This window comes from Danio aesculapii, chromosome 6 (assembly GCF_903798145.1).
Source record: "Danio aesculapii chromosome 6, fDanAes4.1, whole genome shotgun sequence".
Classification (NCBI taxonomy): domain Eukaryota; kingdom Metazoa; phylum Chordata; class Actinopteri; order Cypriniformes; family Danionidae; genus Danio; species Danio aesculapii.
Genome location: NC_079440.1, coordinates 55,431,312 through 55,456,744, shown reverse-complemented (window position 1 = coordinate 55,456,744; position 25,433 = coordinate 55,431,312). Strand labels below are relative to the sequence as shown.

Sequence of the window (25,433 nt, the reverse complement as noted above, 5' to 3'; positions counted from 1 at the left end):
TCTATCTATCTATCTATCTATCTATCTATCTGTCTATCTGTCTGTCTGTCTGTCTGTCTGTCTATCTATCTATCTATCTATCTATCTACCTACCTACCCATCCATCCATCCATCCATCCACCTATCCATCCATCCATCCATCCATCCATCCATCTATCCATCCATCCATCCATCCATCCATCCATCCATCCATCCATCCATCCATCCATCCATCCATCTATCTATCTATCTATCTATCTATCTATCTATCTATCTATCTATCTATCTATCTATCTATCATTTTTTATATAATTTTTTTAAATAATTTTTTAAAATCCATTTTAAGGTCAAAATTATTAGCCCCCTTATGCAAATTTTTTTTCTCGATAGTCTACAGCAGTGTTTCCCAACCCTGTTCCTGAATGCACACCAACAGTACACATTTTCAAGTACACAACAGTACACACCTGAATCAACTCACCAGAACATTAGAAGAGACTCCAAAACCTGAAGTGAATGGGTGAGGAAAGGGAGACATCCAAAATATGTTCTGTTGGTGTGCCTCCAGGAACAGGGTTGGGAAACACTGGTCTACAGAACAAACCATCATTATACAATAACTTGCCTAATTACCCTAACTTGCCTAGTTAACCTGATTAACCTAGCTAAGCCTTTAAATGTCACTTTAAGCTGTATAGAAGTGTCTAGAAAAATATCTAGTCAAATATTATTTACTGTCATCATGGCAAAGATAAAATAAATCAGTTATTAGAAATGAGTTATTAAAGCTATTATGTTTATAAATGTGTTGAAAAAATCTTCTCTCCGCTAAACAGAAATAGGGGGAAAGAATAAACGGGGGTTAATAATTCAGGGGGCTAATAATTCTGACTTTAACTGTATATATATATATATATATATATATATATATATATATATATATATATATATATATATATATATATATATATATATATATATATATATATATATATAAAATAATTTTTGGTATGCTGCTATTACTTTCAGGTGAAATATAAATATAAAAATGATTGTAGACTGTACAGTGGTCAGTTAAAATTATTAACTAAAGGCATTTACACCCAGAAAAATGTAATGATTTTACTGTATGTATTGGCAAAAGCAGATTTTGAATGTGAAAAAATACTAGAGTTACCTTTTTATAGCATCAAACTATTAAACAAATTCATATATAAATGTGTAACACCAGATCAACAATCATATTGTCTGTATAAGTGTCAACCATGAGATTTGGTGTCCACAGCAAATCAATTAATTCAATTTATGTTTCCAATAATAATTTTTGTGAAATATATTTTTGGTGCAGCACTGCAATCCTTAAATAGTCCTTTAAGATGTCATCAAATGATTCTTGCTCACAGGAAAGATTATGTTAATTAATTACGTTTAAGTGGATGAATTAAAGCTGTGCAACAGAACTGTCCAAAATATCATTTTGAAGCTTGAAAACCACTTTTTGTTTTTGTATGTAAATCTATAAGATTTATTCTCAAATATGTGAAAAAATCCCACATAAATATTCCATAATAATTTATATTAAGTACTATAATGTTTTTGAACCATACTATAGTAAACTGCATTATACCATATATTACAGTATTTACAACACATTGTTAATGACTGCTACATACTGTATTATTAACTATAGTGGACTAATAAACTGTAATAAATACTGTGGTGTATTGTAGTATAATACAACCTGTAGTCGAAGAAAACATCAGTAATGGGTCAATTGTTTATATTGCTGTAGTCGTTATGTGGCAACTATGGTTAAAACCCACCAGTGGGCACCTTGATGTCAAAACAACATCATATTGACATCAAGCATGATTTAAAAAAAACTTGGCAAAAACTGATTTGATGTCAAAACCTTAATGTTCGTTTGACATCCACACATTGATGTTCTTTTGACCACCAAAATAATGTCACAAAAAGTATTATAATATAAGAAATGTTTTATACATCAGTTACAAATGACAGATTTACACTGGATTTTATATCTTTACAATGCATGTAAGCAACCATGATGTCAAAAAGGGCTGATAGGACTGTCCTGTAATCAATTTTTATGTGTTTTTTATGACTTAACACAATGTTAGATGTTAATATGATGTCATTTTGAAATCGAGGTAAGTCCATTGAGATTAAACCAACCTTCTGTTTGACCCCAATCCAACCCGCTCTTCAAGATCTCAAAACTCAGAATAACAAATTCCACTAAAGGAAGTTGAGCTATCTCACATATGGCTCCAAAACTTAGAAACAGCCTTCGTGATAACTCTCTCAGATCAAAACAAGATTAAACACCTATCTTTTTATTAAAGCATGCACACAATGCATCACATAACTGTAGGATGCGTGAATGTGCTCCATGCAGGTGAGTGGGCTAGACAAACCTCTCATAGGACACACTCTTCCTGTCTTGATACACCAGGCACTTTGTTAGAAATACTTCTATATTTTATGTTTTTTGTGTTTATTTATATAACTCCTATTCTCAATTATAGCAGATCATTTTCTTCATCTCTAGTTCAAACACATTATGAACAGCAGCTATGCTAATTATTGTCTTTGTTATCTATTTCCACCTGGGGATGCTCATGTGAAGGGATGATCATCGAGGAATTCAAAGACAACACATATGCTTAATACACAAATACCTAATACACTTAATACACAAATGTAACCAAAGACATTACCTACAGAGGGGGGAGTATTAAAAAATCTTGATGGTTCTGTGGGTCTCGTCTATCAAATTCAATCTTTATTTTGTATTTAACTATTAGATTTATGTCAGGTGATTGGCTGGGCCATTCTACAGCTTGATTTTCTTTCTCTGAAAGCATTTAAGAGTTTCCTTGGCTGTGTTTTGGATCATTGTCTTGTTTCATTTTCATCATCCTGATAATTTTGGACTGAAGTAGCTAATATTTATTTACAATGAGGACTAGCTGAGGTTTGCTGAAGAACTACTGATAGATTTCAGGTGCTGTCTGGGCTTTCACTGCCTTTCTACACCTCCCTTTCTTCATGTGTTCAATACTTTTTTTCCTGTGTCATTTCATTTTATTACACATAACTTAATTTGTAAAATAATTAGATTTGTTTTCGTTGCAAACATAGATTTCCTTGGTTGTTACCAACATCTTTTGAAAATTTAAAGGCAACAGCACCTTTAGAAATATGTTTTCTGTCAAAAATTGTAACATGTTCAATATTTATTTCCTCCACTTTATATACTATATAATTGCAGGTTAACTATATATAACATATAGTTTATATAATAACTTTAGCTGTTAAAAGCTATTGGTCACTAGGTAATAAGTTAAAGGTGTAAGTAAATAAATAAGTTATGGCAACTAATAACCTTATTTGTCAAAATTTCAGTATAATGCATTAATGCGCATTTTGTAAAGCTTTTATTATTGTAAAAAGCACTATACAAATAAAATTGAACTGAATTGAATCAAACTGATTAGTATTTTGGATTTGATTTCATCTTTAATCTCCATCTTTACACTCAACTCTTGTTTCCATTGTAGAAACTCCACAGACAAAATACCTCCTCAGATACTTGCGGAACTTTTTATCCCGCACGCCATATATGATCGGACTCAAAAAGCGCGGCAGAATGTAAACGATCAGATAGTTGGCGAAACGGATCTCCAGGACGCGCCCTGGGAAGATGATGTGCAATATTCCTTCAACGTTTGGAGAAATGTAGGAGAGCAAACACATGATCAGCTGCAGCCCGTGAAGAAGGATGGTGTTGGTCGCCCGTTTGGCCGATGTTTTCTGGGACGAATGCGAATGTGCCGTGAACATGATCTTTAAATACGTGCACATGAGCGTCAGAACAACCAGCGAGAAATAAATCCCGTCAAACGCCTGACGCTTATAGAGCAACACCGGGTCTTTAAACACGTTTTGACGGAGACAGAAAACAGACGTTTGGAAGAAACTCAGCGGTTCGGTGGCTAGAGTCACAAAAAGGTCAATGATATCAGGAACCACAGATACAAACCAAATAACACCTATGAGCACATAAGCACGATGTACAGTGCAGATCTGAGCATGTCGTAAAGGATAACAAATCGCGATATATCGCTCGATAGCCATGCCGGCTAAGTTAACAGGCGTACTGCGGGTTGTAAACACAGCCACCAGGATGAAGAAACAACACACTCCCACACTGATAGTATACAAGATGTAGCTGACCACGAATAGAGCGATGGTTACAGTAAGCTGAACAGCATCATTAATGACCATGTGTATGAAGAGTATATAGCGAGGGTCCTCGTAAAAGATCTGGTGTCGGAAGAAAGTGGCCACTACGCTGCCATTGATGTAGCTGAGAAGAAACCACACCAAAACTACAATGAAGTTCTTCATGAAGGCCATGGCGAATGTGTCTCTCAGGAGGAGCTGCTGGCCTGCTGTTGAATTCATCACTGAGGTCTGAAGAAGAAGATACTGGGGAAAAAAGGCATTGGTCAGATTATATCTTGTTATTCTTTTTGAATGGTTTTATTATAGTATAGATGCAGTAAATATGCAGTAAACATGTTTATCGGGGAACTAACATTTATATCTGTGATTAATAACAGTTTTACTACAAACAACATGGTTAAACTATGCTTACTGCACTGTAAATGAGCAGTTTTCTGTATTTTGTGATTCATGTTTTTATTTGATCCCATTTATTTATGGATAAAGTCTAGATCGGATATGCCGCCGGCCGGAAGTGTGGTATGTACATTAATAAAGCAGCATTTTTTATGACACTGTATAACATTAATTACTATTCTTATAGTACTGTGACGGTTGGATTTAGGGTTGGGGTGGGAGTAGGCATTTCCAGCCTGGTCTTAGCTGGTCAGGCTGGAAAATGACCAGCTAAAACCAGCTTGACCAGCCTAGCCAGGCTGGGAGCCCAGCCAAGACCAGCTATGTCCAGCTTAAACCAGGCTGGTCAAGTTGGTTTTAACTGGTTTTAGCTGGTCGTTTTCCAGCCTGACCAGCTAAGACCAGGCTGGAAATGGCTGGAAACCAGCCTGGAAATGGCCAAAACCCCTCTAAAACCAGGCTGGTCAACCAGCTAAAACCAGCCAACCAGCCTAGGCTGGTTTAAGCTGGATTTTTCAGCAGGGACGACCTTATTTATGCTTTTGAATTGCATTATGGGAGCTTGATGTTTCTTCCAACAACTTTTAGCATTGAAAAGTGACTTTTATTAGCATTTTTAATAGTTTTAAGTGATATATTGTCTGTGTTGGTGTTGTATATTATGATACAAAAACCTTGTAATAAACTGGCTGTGCATTTTCTGTTATTTTACAGACTTATTTCTCTATATATTATTTCTTATACATTATATTATTATTTGAAACTACTAAAATGTCAATAAATGTCACTGTTCAACTGAAGAGTTGAATTTTCAACATCACAAGTCGACGGAAGAGAAATCAACATCCCAAATGGCAATTCACAACCGTAAATAAAGCGAAAATAATAACAAAATACAGAAACTGTGAACTAACTAATATTTTTTACAGCGTGTAGAGCAGAGATGCCCAAACTAGGGCCTGCAGGCCAAAGTTGGTCCATTCTGACGTTTGATTTGGCCCATTCCATTTGGGAAAAGGGGAGAATGATGTGTTGGTGGTTGGGGCGAATATCTTTAACAAATACTGTAATTTCGAATGTAATGTAATGTAATGTAATCTTTTGTTTGTTTGCTTAGTTTTGTAAATGCAGCAGATTTTTAAAAAATGTAAATACTGTCACTCTACAATGCAATGCCCAAGACATCAGCGAGCAAATCAAGCCAAGGCAGGTGCAGCTTAGTGTATTCTCCTTTGAACTCCATTGTATTAAATGGAATTGTTTATGTTTTGCTGTAATAAATTCATTAAACATTTTTTAAAACATACTGCATTCATTAATATAATTAAAAGATGTTTTCTAGTTATTTTTAAATATTAGGAAAGAAATTAGGAGATTACCCATGGAAACTTTAATGCACCTTTGGCCCACAGCCCTCAGTCAAGTTTGGTTTTTGGCCCTTCATAAGAAAAAGTTTGGGCACCCCTGGTGTAGAGCAATTCCACCAATAAGCATTGTGATATCTGGAGTAAAAACTTGAAAACATAAATTCACAGAGAATGTCAATGTTGTATTAAAACTAACCAGAGTTAAAAGATCAAAAAACATATATATATTTTTAACCCTTTAACTGCCCCACCAAGAAAAAAAATGTTTGGATTGCATTTCTTATCTCCTAATATCACTAGTTAACACACTCAATGCATTTTTATTTCAACACATCCCATAAATTCTAAAATACCAGCCTCTACCAAATGGTTAATATGTCAATTTATGCTAAAGGTACAAGAATTAATACATATAAATCTGAAATCTGAAAATATGAAGTGTAAGACCAATTTATTTAAAAAAATATTCTAAATAAAACATTTTTAACACTAAATCATCTTTATTTTTTGAGGTATGCCATAAAATATTTCAGATTCTCATTTAACATGAGAAAGTCAAGAGTAGAAGTGCAACAGGATGTTTGTATGATTTTTTTGTAAACCAACTATGCTGTGTGTGTAAGCCATTATTTAAAACAGTCCTTCTTTAAATTACTTTAACAGTCATTATTTAAAACAGCAAAAACATGGTGAATAGTTTGGTGGAGGGGCAGTCAAAGGGTTAATGAAGGAAAAAGGCATGTAATGTGACCAAAAAAGTATGCAAGTTTGCAACATACTTAGTAGAAATGTAGTAAGTTAAACTGCACAGCCTAAAAAAACTAAACTTTTTTTTATTTTAAGAATAAGAGCTGGCTCTCTGTAGATCAAAATATTAATTATTTTATTTAACATTTTTGCATTTATGAGGATAAAGCTTCGTAATTGATGTGACAGATCTGAAATTGACCCTTTTGTCACTTAATAAAATAGTTTGAGTATTTTTTACAATACAAGGCTATACAAACAACTGGCTTTTTTTAAAACTTATTTTTTCATGGCAACGTTGACATTAGCAAACTATGCTAAATTTATTAGGACACAATTAGTTGACTTCAACCCATGTACTGCACTTGACTCGATTAAAGATGCGTTAACTCAAAAAAACTCTGCAGCGAGTTGCCTTAGACTTTTAAGTTGAGTCAACTTTTTTTTACAGTCTAATACATTTTAATTACAATAGCCATGTTTTGTTTTGTTTTATTTGTAGTAAAACCACGATTAATTCTCATGCTGTTCACATAAACATGACCTTGTAGTAAATTTGCTGTAAACATTTGGACATAAGCATCTACTAAATGACTTAATGCAAATGTAACTTGGCACAGGCAACTGGAGAATGATGTTGAAGATTCCACTTAGCATCATTGGAATAATTTACATTTAAAATATATATTTAAAAACATTTGTTATAAATGAAAGTAATATTTTATACAACATTTATGTCAAAGTCAGAGATTTGCAGCTGTGGTGAGCATAAGAGCTTGCATTGTTCCCATATGCACATGAAATAACTGTTTTCAATGACAGGTGGTGCACCAAATATAATAATTTAAGAATCAAACACTGCAAAAACTATGCCATTAAAACATTTATCATTAATGTTATCACATGTTTTTATAACAGAAGAAAATGATATAATTGTATATTGTCACATAATTATATAATTAAAGCTTATATGAGACAAATGCTCACATAAAGTCAACGTGGCTAATGTTTACTTATTTGTGCATAAAAACTGAGGTACGCTGTAAAAATTCTGCGTTCCATAATCGATTTGTGTTGGAACAACATGAAGGAATGAAGTTAACTTATTAGTTTATACAAAAGTAAGTGGATTGAACCTAAAAAATTAAGTTGTCCCCAAAAAACCTTGAAGAATTGTGTAATTTCAGCTCATTTTAAATAAGTAATTTGAACAAAAAGCAAATGTTATTTTGTTGAGTGTATGAAAATGAAGAAAGAATCTTCTTGTAAGCACAATAATGTGAATGATTTTGGCTCAGGGCTTGTAGATAATAATAAAAATAAAACATTCCCTAAAATATAAAACAGAGCAGAACTGTTATGATCAAAACAGTCAATTATTGTAGTGAAATCCATCAAGCCTGTAAAGCAAAGAGATCGGTATTTTTAAATCATGTTGTTAGCAGTACAAAGCATAGCGCAGAAGCCACAGAAATACAGCAAATGAATAGAAAATGATCACTTTTAGTAATGTAACTAATCAGACTCCATCACTCACCGCTGTCCAGCACTCGGTCTGCTAAAAGATATGGCGGCTTTTTAAAAGGCTTCCACACTCTAAATATAGAAGATGATGTCATTATGTCACATGGGCAAATTAAAAAGAAAACAGACAAAAAAACGTAAAGGATTGAATTACAATTTTAAGGTAAAATGTTTATGATTACGCTGTCTTTAATGTTTTTAAAAATGTTTGCGATAAAATGTCAAAGAAGGGTGATTGCATTTTTATTTAGTGTATAACAGCTACAGTGCTCAGCATATACTGTATGAGTACACCCCTCACAAATCTCTCTTTAAAATTAATATTTTTAATAAGAGGCTATACAATATTATATTTGTGCATATACTTAAGATTAGTCAGTACTGAAGCCAAATCTGGAGCTTATCCAACAAAATAACTTACAATAATGGTCCAAAAACTAGTACACCAAAATTTCTGTTTTAGAATTTTTTTTTATACAAGTTTAAAAAAGAGGAAAAATCAAGAGAATTTAGTTGAAATTTTGTAGGTTGTATTTTTTTAATTAATTAAATAATTTTTCTTTGCAATATTTTGCTTGAATTTATTTGTATTATTATTTCGATTTTTCAATATGTTTGGTGACTAAAATATAATTTTAATAAATACATCAGTTTAATAAATCTGTTTCGTTTAAATGCACCAAAATACATTGCCTATATTCACTGAGAAATGGAGAAAAACATTCATTTTCAAAATGGGGTGTACTCAATAATGCTGAGCACTGTATATTAATGTAAAATTAATCTTATTGTTCTTACCTGTATTTGTTAGAATACATAAAACTATGCATATATTGCTCAGCATAAATGAGTACTCTCCTCACACATCCCCCTTTTCATTTTTTTTTTTCATATAGTTAAACTTGACCAAAGGGTACCCAGTTGATAATGGCAAAGCATATTTAATGGTGAGTACATTTTTGGTAGGCTTTAATTGATTCTAAATTCTTTAATTGGTTCTAAATATGATAAGATGTTATTTGGCATATATAGAAAAGCGAACAGGGCACCTTAAAAATATGGAGAATATACGTTGTATTATTTTAATGATTTTAAGCACTTTTTTCTTTGACTCATATATTTTTTAAACTCATATATTATATTTAAATATTCATTTATTCACTTTTCTTGTTGGACATTGGGTCTTCAGAAATGTTTCTGTTTCTGATGTTAATGAAACATATGCTATGTGATATGTGTAGAGAATCACAGTTTATTATACTGTGTACAAAGGCTTTTTCCACTAACATTGACAGAGAATAAGTCAGATTTTTCAAGCAAAAGCTAACAAAAAAGGTGAAAGTATTGTTACAGTAATATTTTAGTGTTTTTATTCATTCATTCATTTTCTTTTCGGCTTAGTCCCTTTCATATGAGGCCACATATGAACATATATACAATCAAATACAGTTCTGTACACATTTGTAATTTCAATGTTTAACATAAATATATGCAAGCAGAAATTTTTCCTATATTTTATGTTGCTTATATGACATGAATTTTAGATTTCCAAAATCCAAATAAAACTAGCATGTCATACTGTATAGGTAATTTGAATATTAATCAGATTTCTATATGGACGAAGTTACAATACTCAAAATAAGTTTCACATGAATTTACTGGCCATCTTATATTTATAATCTATATATTAAATTGTTACAATATATTAGCTAGAATGTTATGTAAATGTAAATATATATGAAAATATTTGTAAATCCATTGTTTGAATAAATATATATATATATATATATATATATATATATATATATATATATATATATATATATATATATATATATATATATATATATATGTGTGTGTGTGTGTGTGAATGTGTGTGTGTGTGTGTGTGTGTGTGTGTGTAAACAGATATTTTCCAATATTTTGAAATATATATTGCATATACAGTATGGCATGTATTTTAGACTGCATGTCACACTGTATATGTAATTTGCATATACGTCCATGAATCGGATTTTTTTGGGGCAAAGTTACAATATTCAAGTATGTTTCACGTGGATTTTTCCGGACAACACCAAGGCATGTCAAAAAAACACGTCAAAAATGCTAATCGATTTGATGTCAAAACCTTGACGTTTACACACTGATGCCCTTTTGACCAACACTAAGTATTGGAATATAAGAATATAATAAATAAATAAATATAATAATTTATAATAAATGTTTTATTCATCTGAAAGCTTTAGTACCAAATGACAAATTTACACTTGATTTTGTATCCCTATTAAGTCCCGATCAGGTTTTTTGCCCTCGAGTCCGAGTCTGAGTCATTTGATTTTGAGTATCTTCGTTATAATAATATTCTATATATCAAATTCTTACGTATTGTTATATATTTGTTCATACATGGCCATACATACTGTAAAATCAAACATATTTTAACATATATGTAAATATTTTTAATTCCAATGTTTGAAGAAAATATATGTAGACATTTTTCCAATATTTTGAAATATCTGTGGCGTATATGACATGTATTTTAGATTTCAAAATCCAAATTGAACAAGCACATCATACTGTATACGTATTTTTACATAAACGTCTATGTATCAGATTTCTATTTGTGCAAAGTTACACTATTAAAAACAAGTTTCACATGGATTCACTAGACATCTTTTACCGAATTGCTTTTGAATTGTAGACTATATATTCTTTCTTTGCACATCGTACACACTAAGTACCTTTTCAAGTATTTACAAAATGTTTGATCCCTCACGCCATACACAATAGGACTGATGAACCTGGGCATCACCTGGATTATGATGTAACTTAAAAAAGTCCTTTCCACGATAAACGCTGGAAACACGTCTGCAAGTACCTTGTCCACCATAGGCCCGACAAACGTTAGCATGCATATCAAAAGCTGGATCCCATGTAGAAGAATAGTACTCCTGGCTTTGCGAGCATCCGAGTTTTTGGCTGTCGCGACATACATGATCTTCACATAAGTATACACTATAATAATGCTCACAAAGATCAAGTAAATGACGTGCACAGCAGTTCTCTTTTCCATCAATTGAGCATTACTAAACACAGTATCTCTGAGGCAGAAGATGTTGCTGTAAAAAAAGCTCGGCGGCTGTGTCGCAATCAATAGGAACAGCTCTGGAAAAACATCGATGGCGCTCAGGACCCAAATTAGACTGATTAGGATGTAAGTTTTACGTACAGTACAGATCTGAGAATGACGCAAAGGGTTGCAGATAGCTATATATCTCTCAATAGCCATGATGGCGAGATTCAATGGCGTGTTGAGAGTCGTGAACATAACAGTCATCAACAGAACGCAACAGAAAGACACATTGAACGTAAACACAACGTAGCTTAAAACGTGAAGGAGGACTGTGATAATGAGCTGGACGATGTCGTTGAGCACCATGTGGATGAAGAGAATGTAGCGAGGGTTTCCGGTGAAGATCTCATGCTTGATGAAGGTGTGGACGAGGGTGCCGTTGACGTAGTTGATGGAGATGCATAAGCCGACAACTATTACGTTTCTCGTCACCGCTGAGCTGAAACTGTCCCGTAAAACACGGCCTTGTGTGCCGTTACTCACCAGTGTAATGTTCATCTTTTGATTGTAGCACTTTCTGGAAGTAAAACATATTCAAGGTTAAACATCAGACATCTAATAGACGTCTAATAGACATCCAAATATACACGTATTGGCTAAAACAATGCTACTGTACATTTGGATTGTCAGTGAAATATATATAGATTAGCGAATGACTACACATGTGAAATCTGTATACTTTTGGATGTTTAAAATTTAGCCCTATTTTAGCTGAGATGTCTGTACATCAAATGCATTAAGATTCAATAACTAGCACACTGTCATTGCATCAATACCCTAGGAAAGTAACATCAGATCGATTAAAGAATCGGATGATGTTCTGTTGCATTTTACAGCGATACCTGCAGCCTTTCCAGTCTGTTGTGAAGGAAGCTGGTTGAGAAATCTCTATTTATACATTGTGATTTGCATCAAGGGAATAGGAGTCGGTCGTTCCTTTGTGATCCTAAAATAACTGCCCATGTCAAAAAAAAAAAGAGTAAAGTTTGCTTTGGAGCAATGTAGTTTTACTGTCATGATCTGACCACTCAGCAGGCACCTTGATGTCAAATCACCAAGGCATGTCAAAAAAACACGTCAAAAGTGCTGATCGATTTGATGTCAAAACCTTGACGTTTACACACTGATGCCCTTTTGACCAACACCAAGTATTGGAATATAAGAATATAATAAATAAATAAATATAATAATTTATAATAAATGTTTTATTCATCTGAAAGCTTTAGTACCAACTGACAAATTTACCCTTGATTTTGTGTCCCTAATATGTCCCGATCAGGTTTTTTTGCCCTTGAGTCCGAGTCTGAGTCATTTTGAGTATCTTCCGATACCAAAACCCGATCTGATACTTCTATAAGATATAAAAAAAGAATAAAGAAGAACAAAGAAACAGATCAGAATGTTCCTTATTTTTTATTTAATTCACCTTATTTTAACATTCAACAACTCTGTTAACAAACAGAGCACTTCTGTGAGGTAGCTTGAACAATCAAGTCATAAATAACACAAATTCTTCACTTTTGGACTTTAGTGCAACAGTAAATATATATAAAAATCTAATATAAAAACAAACAGCACCTCAACTTAAAACACCCGGCAGGCAATTTCAAGTTTACATACTGTATCTCACAGTTTGCTATGGCAATGTTGTCGTCATCAACTTTATAAAACCTCCAGACCGCAGACATACTCGCGCTTTCCGCTTCAAGCTGCTTTCGTGTTCTAATTCGCCAGCATTTAACCAATAGCGTCTCTGCAACAAAGTGATGTCATGCCGCACATGTTGCTGTTTGTGTGAAGTTAAGAAAGAGGTCTAACTCTGTGCCACCGCATAACTATTGATGATAGTAACTATACATGATCGGATCTGGACATTCCAGCCTGATCTCATGAGAAAACATATGTATTTTACGTTTAGGGGCTGAATCGTACGAATTCGTACAAGTTCAGTCATACGAAAATTTAAGATTTTTAAAAGGAGACGTGGCAACCTAAACCCCACCATCATTGGGTGATGAGCAAATCATACTAAATTGTACGAATTAGATTGTACGAATTCATACGAATTAGCCACTAAATCAAAAGGTTACAAATCGCCGTGAGATTGTGTTGGGACATTTGAACTGGTCTCTGCATCTTACTCCATTGACAGCCCCTTCTGTTTAAAGTAGTGTATTATTTTGTAAATTGTAAAGGTTTTATATGGGCCATCATTAAAAAAACATAATTTTGTTCTTACTACATTAAAAAAGTTTTTAAAATATTGAATTTATTAAAAATTTACTTTTTTTAAGTTAAGTGGTTGCAAACAACTTATATGGGCTGAATTTAAACCAACAAGTGTAGTTGAACATTACTAAATTTCATTTGTTTAAATTCAGCCCATGTACACTGTTTATTTTAATAAATCCAATGAATCATATTTTAGTGAAAAAAGAAACTACATTTTAGTTGTATTTTCAGGCTACTCAATAAAGAAATGCTTTGAAAAAAAAATGAAGTGGAAACAGTCTTATTGAGTTTATTCATTCATTTTCTGTCGACTTACTGTAAGGCTGATTTATACTTCTGCGTCGAGTGGTCGGCGTGAGCCACGGTGCATGCCTTGCGCGTAGTCGTGCATTTATACTTCTGCATGCTGTTTGTGTTGCTCTGCAATAACACTTCTGAAACGCTGTAGGCTTTATGTTCCTCTGTGTCGAGTTTCTTCACAGGTGTTTTGTTTTTTCTGAACGCTACCTTAGTGTACAAGTAGCTAAAACTCACCCATTCGGAGGCGGGAGCCGGCAGACGTGCAACAACTTTAATCATAAGGTTAATACAAAACAAAAGTTTCCATCCGGAGCTCCTAGAACTTGTAAACACTCGCTTCATTGGGCTTGCGGTTCTCAGCCCCACCCACACTCATCATCGCTACCAAGCCGACCAATCACAGAGCTTGCGCTATGCGTCGTTGCAACTTGTAGTCACTCACGTTTTTTGAGAGGTCAGCATTGGCGTCAACCACAGCTGAGCCGGGACATCCATGTCACTTGACGCAGAAGTATAAATCAGCCTTTAGTCCTTTTTTTATTTATCAAGGGTCACCACAGCAGAATGAACTGCTAACTATTCCAGCATATGTTTTACACAGCGAATGCCATTTCAGCCGCAACCCAGTACTGGGAAGCACCCATACACTCTCACATTCATACACTACAGCCAATTTAGTTAATTCAGTTCACCTATACCACATGTCTTTGGATTGTGAAGGAGACCGGAGCACCTGGAGGAAACCCACGCCAACACGGGGACAACATGCAAACTCCACATAGAAATGCCAACTGACCCAGCCGGGGCTCAAACCAGCAACCTTCTTGCTGTGAGGCCACAGTGCTAACCACTGAGCCACCGTTTCGCCCAGTGTTAATGAAGTCAAATAAAAGTCACATGATCAATAATTCTTGATTAGGAGTCATAAAGTCTATCAGGCCATCAGTTGCATAAACTGTAAAGAGCAAATATCCTATAATATTACCCTTACATCACCCCATATTCACCCCACATAACAAACAAACAATTACCTCTATCGTCCTTCTGGAAAACCTTGACCTTTTCCTCAACATGTGTATGTGTTCCTAAAAAGCCAATCATTCACTTAAGGGAGCTTTGTTGAGATAACAAGACATTTGTCCTTTCGGCATCTTGAGTATTACTGCATGTTTGTTGTAATTAACACACATCCAGCGGGGATCTCTGACATTTCAGAGTCAGCGATGGTCCCCACCGAGACCTGCAGATTAAAGGTCACAGCAGCAGGAACACTTGTTGTGCCGGAGCTCAGATCCCTGGGAGCCATTAGCGCGTCCTCTGAGGGATGCTGAAAAGATCATGGAGCACATTAAGAAAGACTGTTGTAGATGTTTAAAGGTCTGCCAGCATCAGGAGAGCTTTTGTTTTGAATGTTCATGATAATGGTCTCTTGCGTTTGGATTACACAGCGGCTGATGATAATGATGATGATGATGATGATGATCAATAAACATGTCTGGAAAAAGTTTGTAGATACAAGTCATATTAAGTTAATGTGTAACAGTACACTTGAATAAAAAGTGCTGGTTTGTTTTAATCCAACGTTGGGTCATGTAAGGACAAACCAAATGTTATGTTAATGTTTTCAATATAATTTAAATGACGCTTTTCTTACCCAAAGAGTCACGTTTGTCTATTTTTCCCTCTTAACTTTGGATTAAAACGTCCCAGCATTTTTAGATGTAAAAAAAGGCACAGGTTTAATCAAGAAAACATTTTAAGTAATACAACTCCAGTAAGACTTTAGTATAAATAACAATTCACACTATACTTACATGCCTATTATTAAGATATTAACTGTTTATTTTTAATTATGAAGTATGATCTTATTCTACATATCCAGAGCGAGCAGAAGAGCTGCCAAAATCACTCTGGACCCCTCACACCCAGCACACTGCCTCTTTGAACTTTTACCTTCTGGTCGACGCTACAGAGCACTGCGCACCAGAACAGCCCGACACAGAAACAGTTTCTTCCCTCAGACAATCCATCTCATGAACACTTGATGATAATAATTGTGGAACTAACATCACTACTTGCTATACACTTTTATACACATATACACTTATTTAACAACACACTTTACATGCCAATTTGCACATAACAGCTGCACATATAACGTTGTATAAAGTAATAAACACGTACATACACTAGTCAATCTGTATATTTGCACTCACTACTTACTTCTATTTTTTAAAACATATTTATTATCTGTTTTTTGTCCTGTCTCTATAATTATGTTGCACTGTAGAAGCTTTGTCACCAAAACAAATTCCTCATATGTGTGAACATACCTGGCAATAAAGCTCTTTCTGATTCTACATCACTAATCTGATCTAAACCCAACTACTACAATAATAACTATTAATAAGCAGCCAATTAGTAGTTTATTGAGCTAATAGTCTTAGTTATTGGTAGGCTCACATAGGTAGGGCTACTTAGTTATTGTCGTGCAGCCCATACACATATATATTTGGACTGTGGGGGAAACCAGAGCACTCGGAGTAAACCCACTGTTAGAATATATAAAACTATACATATATTGCTCAGCATAAATGAGTACACTCCTCAGAGACTCACATTTTTAAATTAATCTTTTCTACAAGATGCTTTACAATAGTATATTTAAAACAAAATACTAATATTCATTCATTCATTTTCTTTTCGGCTTAGTCCCTTTATTAATCAGTGGTCGCCTCAGCAGAATGAACCGCCAACTTATCCAGCATGTTTTGCGCAGCAGATGCCCTTCCAGCTGTGACCCATCACTGGGAAACACCCATACACATTCATGCACACACACTACGGCCAATTTAGCTTTCCCAATTCACATTGTGTTTGGACTTGTGGGGTAAACCAGAGCACCCGGAGGAAACCCACGCAAACACAGGGAGAACATGCAAACTCTACACAGAAATGCCTTATTATTAAAGTACGTTATTACAATGCCACAGCCTACCTGAGTATTATAGCTGACCATGTCCATCCCTTTATGACAACAGTGTACCCATCTTCTGATGGCTACTTCCAGCAGGTTAACGCGCCATGTCATAAAGCGTGAATCATCTCAGACTGGTGTCTTGAACATGACAATGAGTGCACTGTACTCAAATGGCCTCCACAGTCACCAGTGCTCAATCCAAAAGAGCATCATGAAAGTTGTTGCTGATCAACTGCGTGATGCTATCCTGTCAATATGGAGCAAAATCTCTGAGGAATATTTCCAGTAGCTTGTTGAATCTATGCGACTAGCGATTAAGGCAGTTCTGAAGGCAAAAGGGGGTCCAACCCGGAACTAGCAAGGTGTACCTAATATAGTGGCCAGTGATTGTATGCACACACACACACACACACACACATATATATATATATATATATGTATATATAACTCATTAGTTTGAATGAACATTATTATTCCATCCATGCATCATTTATGCTAAATATGATAAAATATTCTTTATAGTTGACAAAATGTTGTGATTATGGACTTTTTACTAAGAGGTTCTTCTATAGAATCAATGTTAAGGATTAAAATCTGAGTAATATCTTAATCATCTTGTTGAATATATGCCATTGAGAAAACAAAAGGATATTTAACCTGATTTGAATTAATGTAAACTGCAAAAAGCGATTATTTACTTTAAAAAGTTAGTAAACCCGTTACTTGGAACTATTAAGCCGAAGTAACTTTAATAACTAAGCACATAGTTAATTTACTAAATCATTTTAAGTAAATAAGTGTAACTTTTAACATATTTACATGTTGAAAATGTCTTTATTTCACACTCTGAATGACCACAGACACACTTTAAAAGTTTTTAAAAAGAGTGTTATTAGGAAATATCCAAAAAGTACAAGAATTCACATATACTGTCAAAGCCTTATAATAGGGCCATTGTTTTTTTGCAAACGTCTATAAAACAAAAACCTGAGGCCAGAAAACTCTGAGGTATCTTACTTGGATTCTGTAAATTACTCTTAATAATATCAACAATAAAAAAACTGCAATCTTAAGGGGCACTTGTACACTTTACCCTGTGTTCACACAAATCAAATCTCCTTTTTAGTGTTAACAAATCATTCAGGCCATTCTTGGGTCAAATATTAAAAATTTGCAGTCCAGTACAAGAAATACAAATATTAAAAAATGTTCATGCTGACACTAATTTATCTCTTTCAGTTTTAGTATTTTGTAAACTAATGATTTTACCACTGTACAACAGTATAATGTGTATCTGTTTTTGTAATATATTTGTGCATAGACGTACGTTTCTATAGTTTCACATTTGGTGCCAAAACAAAAACCAATCGATGCAAACAATATTTCAGAGTGGTACCACTTCATTTCCCTTTTTAGTGTATAAATGCTAGTATCAAATTTGTCATAAATACATAACTCTCTAGAAACCGTACAATACAGATCATGTATAAACAGGGAACAATATGAGCCATGTCCAGAAATGGCAGTGGAATATTAGGCCTCGTGCCTCAGACGTTCGACCTGTAGATGTCTGTACTGAGGGCCCCTTCACACCCGATGGGCCCCGTCCTCCTCCTCTGCTGCTGCGTTTCAGGATTTTTCACTCATTGTCTTCAGAGCAACTGCTTCTCCAGAACTTCCAATCGCTTGGTCATGGCTGACAGTGAAATGTGGTTAAGGACATATACGTATATGATCCATCCATCATACTTTGGCTAGAAAAGCAGTAAATAGAGTTTTCAGATTTAAAAGTTCAGAAGATTTAAAAGTTGCTGCTACAATTCTACTCTACAATTCTTTTGTTTAGAGAACATAAAATAAAATTAAAATTCAATTAAATAAATTTAGTGCTGGGAAAAAAATATACTATATTATATTAATCACATCCAAAATAAGAGTTTGAAATAATATACTGTATGTGTGTGCATTAAATTTAAAGTGCATCCAAGTATTCATATCGCTTCACTTTTTCCACATTTTTTTATGTTACAGCCTTATTCCAAAATGGATTAAATTCATTTATTTTCTCAAAATTCTACACACAATACCCCATAATGATAATGTGAAAAAAGAGTTTTTGAAATTGTTGCAAATTTATTAAAAATAAAAAAAACATGTACAGAAGTATTCACAGCCTTTGCTCAATACTTAGTTGATGCACCTTTGGCAGCAATTACAGCCTCGAGTCTTTTTGAATATGATGCCACAAGCTTGGCACACCTGTCTTTGGGAATTTTGGCCCATTCCTCATTGCAGTACCTCTCAAGCTCTATCAGGTTGGATGGGAAGCAACGGTGTACAGCCATTTTCAGATCTCTCTAGAGAAGTTCAATGGCATTTAGGTCTGGGCTCTGACTGGGCCACTCAAGGACATGCACAGAGTTGTGAAGCCACTCCATTGATAATTTAGCGATGTTCTTGGTCCCTTTATTAATCTGGGGTCACCACAACGAAATGAACCGCCAACTTATCCAGGATGTTTTACACAGCAGATGCCCTTCCAGCTGCAACCCATCATTGAAAAACACCCATACACACTCATTCACACACACACACACATACACTTTGGACTATTTAATTTACCCAATTCCCCTATAGCAGATGTCTTTGGACTTGTGGGGGAAACTGGAGAACCCGGAGGAAACCCATGCGAACACAGGGAAAACATGCAAACTCCACACAGAAATGCCAACCGACCCAGCTGAGGCTCAAATCAGTGACTTTCTTGCTGTAAGGGGATCATGCTACCTACTGTGCCACCATATTTCCCCATACACACACACACACACACACACACACACATATACATATATATATATATATATATATACATACATATATATATATATATATATATATATATATATATATATATATATATATATATATATATATACATATATATACATACATATATATATATATATATATATACATATACATATATATACATATACACACACATATATATACATATACACACACATATATATACATATACACACACATATATATACATATACACACATATATATATATATATATATATATATATATATATATATATATATATATATATATATATATTTATTAATGTATACGTGATACACACAGATACAGACCTATTCAAAACTATTTTGATATAGATATTCGTATATAATTTATATTATATACATAGTTACATAATATATCTAAATATAAATATAATAAAAGGCACTAAGCCGAAAAGAAAATGAATGAATGAATAAATATAATATTAATATAATATACATAATATATATCCATACACACTCATTCATACACTACGGCCCATTTAGTTCATTCAGTCACCTACAGCGCATGTTTTTGGACTGTGGGGGAAATCGGAGCATCCAGAGGAAACCCACGATAACACTGGGAGAACATGCAAACTCCACACAGACATGCCAACTGACCCTGCCGGGATTTAAACCAGCGATCTTCTTGCTGTGAGGCGACAGTGCTAACCACTGAGCCATGTGTTGCCCCTACACATACATAATATTTTATATAAAGTCTTATATTTTATTTCATGTTCTCTAAACGAAAGGTTCATTTTACATCAATGACCCAGTTATTTTTTTTTTATATTTTACTGGCCTTGTTGTTGATAAGATTATCAAGTCTACATGTGTACTTGTAAAAGCCTTTGCTGGTCACTCAGCAATTTTCGTATTAATTCAAATGGATTGATCTATACTAATATCAGGGGTGGCCAATAAAAATACATCATCACATGATATTTACATAAACAATGTACAGTTGAGTTCAAAATGATTAGTGCTCCTGTGAAACAAGAATTATTTTTTTCCACATATTTCCCAAGTGCTGTTGAACCGAGTTTTTTTTTTTAAAACATAATATTTTAAAACAGATTTTAATACATAATAGATTTAATATCTAATTTCATTCAAATATCCATTTTCCTTCAGCTTAGTCCCTTTATTTATCAGAAGTCGCTACAGCGGAATGAACCACCAACTATTCCAGCATATGTTTTATGCAGCGCATGCCCTTCCCCTTTCAGCCACAACCCAGTTCTGGGAAATACCCAAACACTCTCGAATTCACACACACACTCATACACTACGCCCAATTTAGTTTATTCAATTCACCTATAGCTGTTGCAATTCACCTATAGAGACCTTCTTGCTGTGAGGAGACAGTGCTAACCACTGAGCCACCGTGGTGCCCTAATACCTAATTTGTAATTGCATATCATTTTGCAAGATACTGGTATTCAGCTTAAAGTGTAATTTAAAGGCTAGTTAGATTTGGTTAGGTTAGGTTAATTAGCAAGTCAATGGACAAAAGTGGTTTGTTCTGTAACTAACAATCAAAAACAATAATTTCTTAAGGGGGCTAATAATATTAACCTTAGCATTTATAGAAATAAGACTTTCACCAGGAGTAAAATAAAAAAGGAAATACGGTAAAAACATCTTTGCTCTGTTAAACATCACTTGGGAAATATTTGAAAAAGAACTCATGTTTCAAAGGAGGACTATTAGTTTTATCTTCAACTGTACTGTACTTATGCATGCAGTTAAGAGGAAATCTGAGAAATAGATGTGGGAAGAATCACAGCATGAACCACTGGATCCATGTGTGAATGACTCCTGTCTGCAAGATCTGTAGATAAACTCCAAACAACCTCCTTCCCCTGCAATCTCATCATATTCTACTTAAATGGACCCAGCGGAGACGTGCATCAGCATCTATAGTAGCTGAGAAACATCTGTTTCTGGCCTCAGACGAGGCACAAGGGTTCTTTTGAGCTTTTCTGAATGATGCTGAGTGAGAGATGTGAACAAAGAGCCATTGAAGCATGTGGTCACAGAGGTTTACATGAGGAGCCAAACCAGAGAGGCCAGCAGACCAACAAACACAATACAGGCTCTCTTTCCACTGAGAGGCTTCTGTTCTGACCACTCTTCAGCTTGTCTTCAGTGTGTGTAAATCTACAAGTTTTACACTGGTGTTCAATAGTTTGGGGTGGGTAAGATTAGTTCTTCTAAAGCTGCATTTATGAGGATTAAAAAAAACATTAAAGGGTTAGTTCACCCTAAAGCCACGGTCACGCTGCACTTTTCGACCCATAGTCGTTCATTCATATGCATATGAATGCAACAGACCTGAAACGCAAGCGTGTGCGACAAATTTTGCATGTTGCTGCATTGGACAGTTCAAGCTTACACTTAAAAAATGCCATTTGCTGCTTGTTCAAACTTACTACCAGGGCCATTTATGGCCCTTTATGTTTCCCAGTGATGGGTTGCAGCGGATGCCCTTCCAGCTGTAACCCATCACTGGGAAACATCCATTTACATTTATTCACACACATACACTGCGGACAATTTAGCTTACACAATTCACCTATACCACGTTTTTGGACTTGTGGGGGAAACCAGAGCACCCGGAGGAAAGCCATGTTAACATGGAGAGAACTCCACAGAGAAACGCCAACTGACCCAGCCTAGGCTCAAACCAGTGACCCTCTTGCTGTGAGGCGAACATGCTACCCACTGCGCCACCGTCCAGCCCTTGTTCAAACTACTTATTTAAAATTAGTTTAAACAACATAAATACTATGTTTTTTGGGTGACAACTTAAATGCTTTATGTTCAATCAACTTAAATTTGTAAAAACAATTACAGAAACTTAATTGATATGTGTTGATACAACTTGAAGGAATTGTGTGGAACCTACGAAATCGCATCACCGTGACACTAAAAGAAGATCAAAACACGACCTCTCTAAACAGAAATATAAAATCTGGAGCAATTTAATCTAATCATCTTGTTTTATCCTGCCCCGTTTTACAGCGCCGCACAATAGAATTTCGCATGCTCAAACTTTAATGTGACCGCAGCTTAAAGTTACAATTTTATTATTAATTATTCAACCGCGTGCAATAACAACCCCCTTGAGAACTTCTTCCATCTTCAAAACACAAATGAAGATATTTCAGATGAAATCCTGGAGTTCTCTCCTCCTTCATAGTCAGCAATGATTCTGAGAAGTCAACACAGGTTTGGAATATGTGCCCAGGGCTACATTTTGAGAACCGAGGAATATGTGCCTGGAGCAGGGATGGGCAAACTCGATCCTGGAGGGCCGGTGTCCCTGCATAGTTTTGCACCAACCCTAATCAAACACACCTCCTTGTAGCTTTCTAGTGATCTTGAAGACACTAATTAGGGTGTCCAGGTGTGTTTGATTAGTGTTGGAGCAAAACTCTGCAGGGACACCGCCCCTCGAGGATCGAGTTTGTCCATGCCTGGCCTAGAGGAATATACGGATGAATTGTGCAACACATGCTTATTATTTATACGTACCTCTGTCTACATTTCTGGAGAGCGCAAATTATGAGCTACGTCTGGCTGCATTTCGTCTTTAAAATAAATGCTACGAGGCGGTATGACGCTGTTGATGGTTTCCGTTGCTTTTCGCGTTACCAGCTGTTCATTTACCTCAATGTGGATGGCTTTTCCACTGTTACCAGTTTACCCAGTGCCTCGTCGCATATATCGCGGACTTGGTACATGGAGTTGACTGCGACGACCGCGTTCGAATCGCCTGGTTGGCTGTAGTGTTTATTGCGCCCTCTGGTGGACTTACACAAGAAGAGGATGTGCAAGAAAAATTTTGGATCATGGTGCCTCTGGTGGATTTGCAAAAAACAAAAATTTCAAGCAGACACCTCCGGTTACATAAGCCTGGGTTGCTTTTTTGACTTTGAACATCCCTGGGCTCATTGCTGTCTATGGAAGACTAGAAAGCTCCTGCATTTCATCTTGTGTTCTGATGATGAACAAATGTCTCAGTAGATTGACATGAAGATGAGTAATTCATAACAAAATTGACATTTCTGGACTAACGAACCCTTTTAATGAGTTGCATGCACTTTTATTTATATATTTATATATATATATATATATATATATAAATATATATTTATTTATAAAGGATATGTTTCTGGTTGAGCTGCTCAACGATGGACATCGTGACCTGCTGAAACGCCACCAGACTCTCACAGGCACAGGGATCTTTCACTTCGATGTCTCCTTTACTCTCCGCTGAATGAGCAAGAACACAGTATTCGTTATTAAAAGCATCAGCATTTATGCAATTAGATGACATTTATATAAAGGATATTATATAAACAGTGTATAAAGTCAAATATTATTTTAGCCCAACAGTAAAATTTTGAATATGCAATATACACGATCGGGGATCAAGAGGAATTACTTTACCAATGATTTGACATCCAATATTCAGTATTTAACACAAAACAAACTGACCTTAGCACACTCCCATATACAGTACAATGAAATAAAAGGGAACTCTTGTTTACATCTATAGCATGTATTGGGGGTATTTGGGTTCAAATAATGCAACTTAACTTGAGTTATGTGCTGTCTACTCAGCCATTTATATTGAAGCAATCTGAAATGGGTGCTTGTTGAGTTTGAGCTTTTAAACAAGCTTCTTGTCACTTTTCCTGTAATGGTGGAGACGCTGAGAGCAGACTTGTGGATCCCAATGCAGGTTTTATTTGGAAGGTCAGTAAAGCAATGGTCAATACAGGGGCAAACAGGTGTATAGAGGAAATCCAGAGTCGTAGTCAGTAACACAGGTAGATGATCAAAAGACAGGCAGCATACAAGCATGAACAAACTTACAAACCAGAAGACCACTTTGTAATGTTCATGGATAAACAAGACTCAGTCCCAAGTGAACAAACGTGAGGTGCATTTATAGTCCTTGTAATCAGTGTAAATGAGCAGCAGCTGTGTCTGTGAGCAAGTGTCCGGATTCTTGTCAGCTGTTATCAGTGTTGATGAGCGCAGGGGTTTCTGGGAGTTGGAGTTTCCTTAGCGGTAGTCTCCCATATAGGAAACCCCGCTGGCAATCGGCCAAAATTTCAGGAAGTGATCGCCAGCGAGGACAACTCCACTGGCAATCACAACACTTCCTCAGTTACTGTTTATCTGCCTGTAGGTCAGAACGCCAAGCTTGAAGTTTGTCATTAAATGACTCTTTTGAACATTTTATATAAAACCGATACCTGGCCTCTACATTTTAAACGGTTAAGTGTAATATTTAAAAAATAGAAAGAGGGGGTTCAGCCAAACCTTAACATTGTCTTAAGGTCAATATTATTAGTCCACTGAAGAAATATATTTATTTGATTGTATATAGAATAAACCACTGTTCTCCAAAGACTTACCAAATTACCCTACCTTCCCTAACTTGCCTAGTTAACTTAATTAACCTTTAAATGTCTCTTTAAGCTGAACACTAGTTGCAAAATAAGTAGAGAAACATTATTTACTGCCATCATGGCCATGACAAAATAAATTAGTTATTAGTAATTACTTATTAAATCTATTATGTTTAAAAAAGTGTGGTCTGTTAATCTACACTTGGGAAGTATTTGTAA

The 25,433-nt window shown here is 35.1% G+C and overlaps 3 protein-coding genes across 11 annotated transcripts in view; all 3 read right to left on the bottom strand.

The window, feature by feature from the left end:
* Positions 1–3,522: 3,522 nt before the first annotated feature.
* Positions 3,523–4,470, bottom strand: LOC130230221 (odorant receptor 131-2-like). Its single transcript, XM_056459169.1, has one exon. The coding sequence runs from the start codon at positions 4,468–4,470 to the stop codon at positions 3,523–3,525; it is 948 nt and encodes a 315-aa protein (XP_056315144.1).
* A 3,820-nt stretch (positions 4,471–8,290) lies between these two features.
* LOC130231258 (odorant receptor 131-2-like) lies at positions 8,291–11,916 on the bottom strand. The gene is made up of 2 exons (XM_056460747.1): positions 11,009–11,916; positions 8,291–8,357 (listed from the first exon to the last, which is right to left on the bottom strand). Exons 1-2 carry the CDS (start codon positions 11,914–11,916, stop codon positions 8,291–8,293), a joined length of 975 nt encoding a protein of 324 aa, XP_056316722.1.
* A 5,880-nt stretch (positions 11,917–17,796) lies between these two features.
* Positions 17,797–25,433, bottom strand: part of matn4 (matrilin 4) — a 53,918-nt gene continuing 46,281 nt past the window's right edge. For all 9 annotated transcript variants that reach the window (XM_056460554.1, XM_056460551.1, XM_056460552.1 and 6 more), the window contains 2 exons: positions 23,964–24,066; positions 17,797–18,634 (listed from right to left, as the gene is read on the bottom strand). In XM_056460554.1, coding sequence (XP_056316529.1) covers positions 18,583–18,634; positions 23,964–24,066 — 155 coding nt within the window. In that variant the 3' untranslated portion in view covers positions 17,797–18,582. The remainder of the gene's footprint in view (positions 18,635–23,963; positions 24,067–25,433) is intronic.

Bases quoted from the DNA above. Each gene is read 5' to 3' on its own strand.
- LOC130230221 (XM_056459169.1), bottom strand. From the start codon at position 4,470: ATGAATTCAACAGCAGGCCAGCAGCTCCTCCTGAGAGACACATTCGCC.
- LOC130231258 (XM_056460747.1), bottom strand. From the start codon at position 11,916: ATGAACATTACACTGGTGAGTAACGGCACACAAGGCCGTGTTTTACGG. The intron at 8,358-11,008 runs GTGCAAAGAAAG...TTCTATATTTAG, and splicing joins AGGTACTTAGTGTGTACGAT to AGTGTGGAAGCCTTTTAAAA.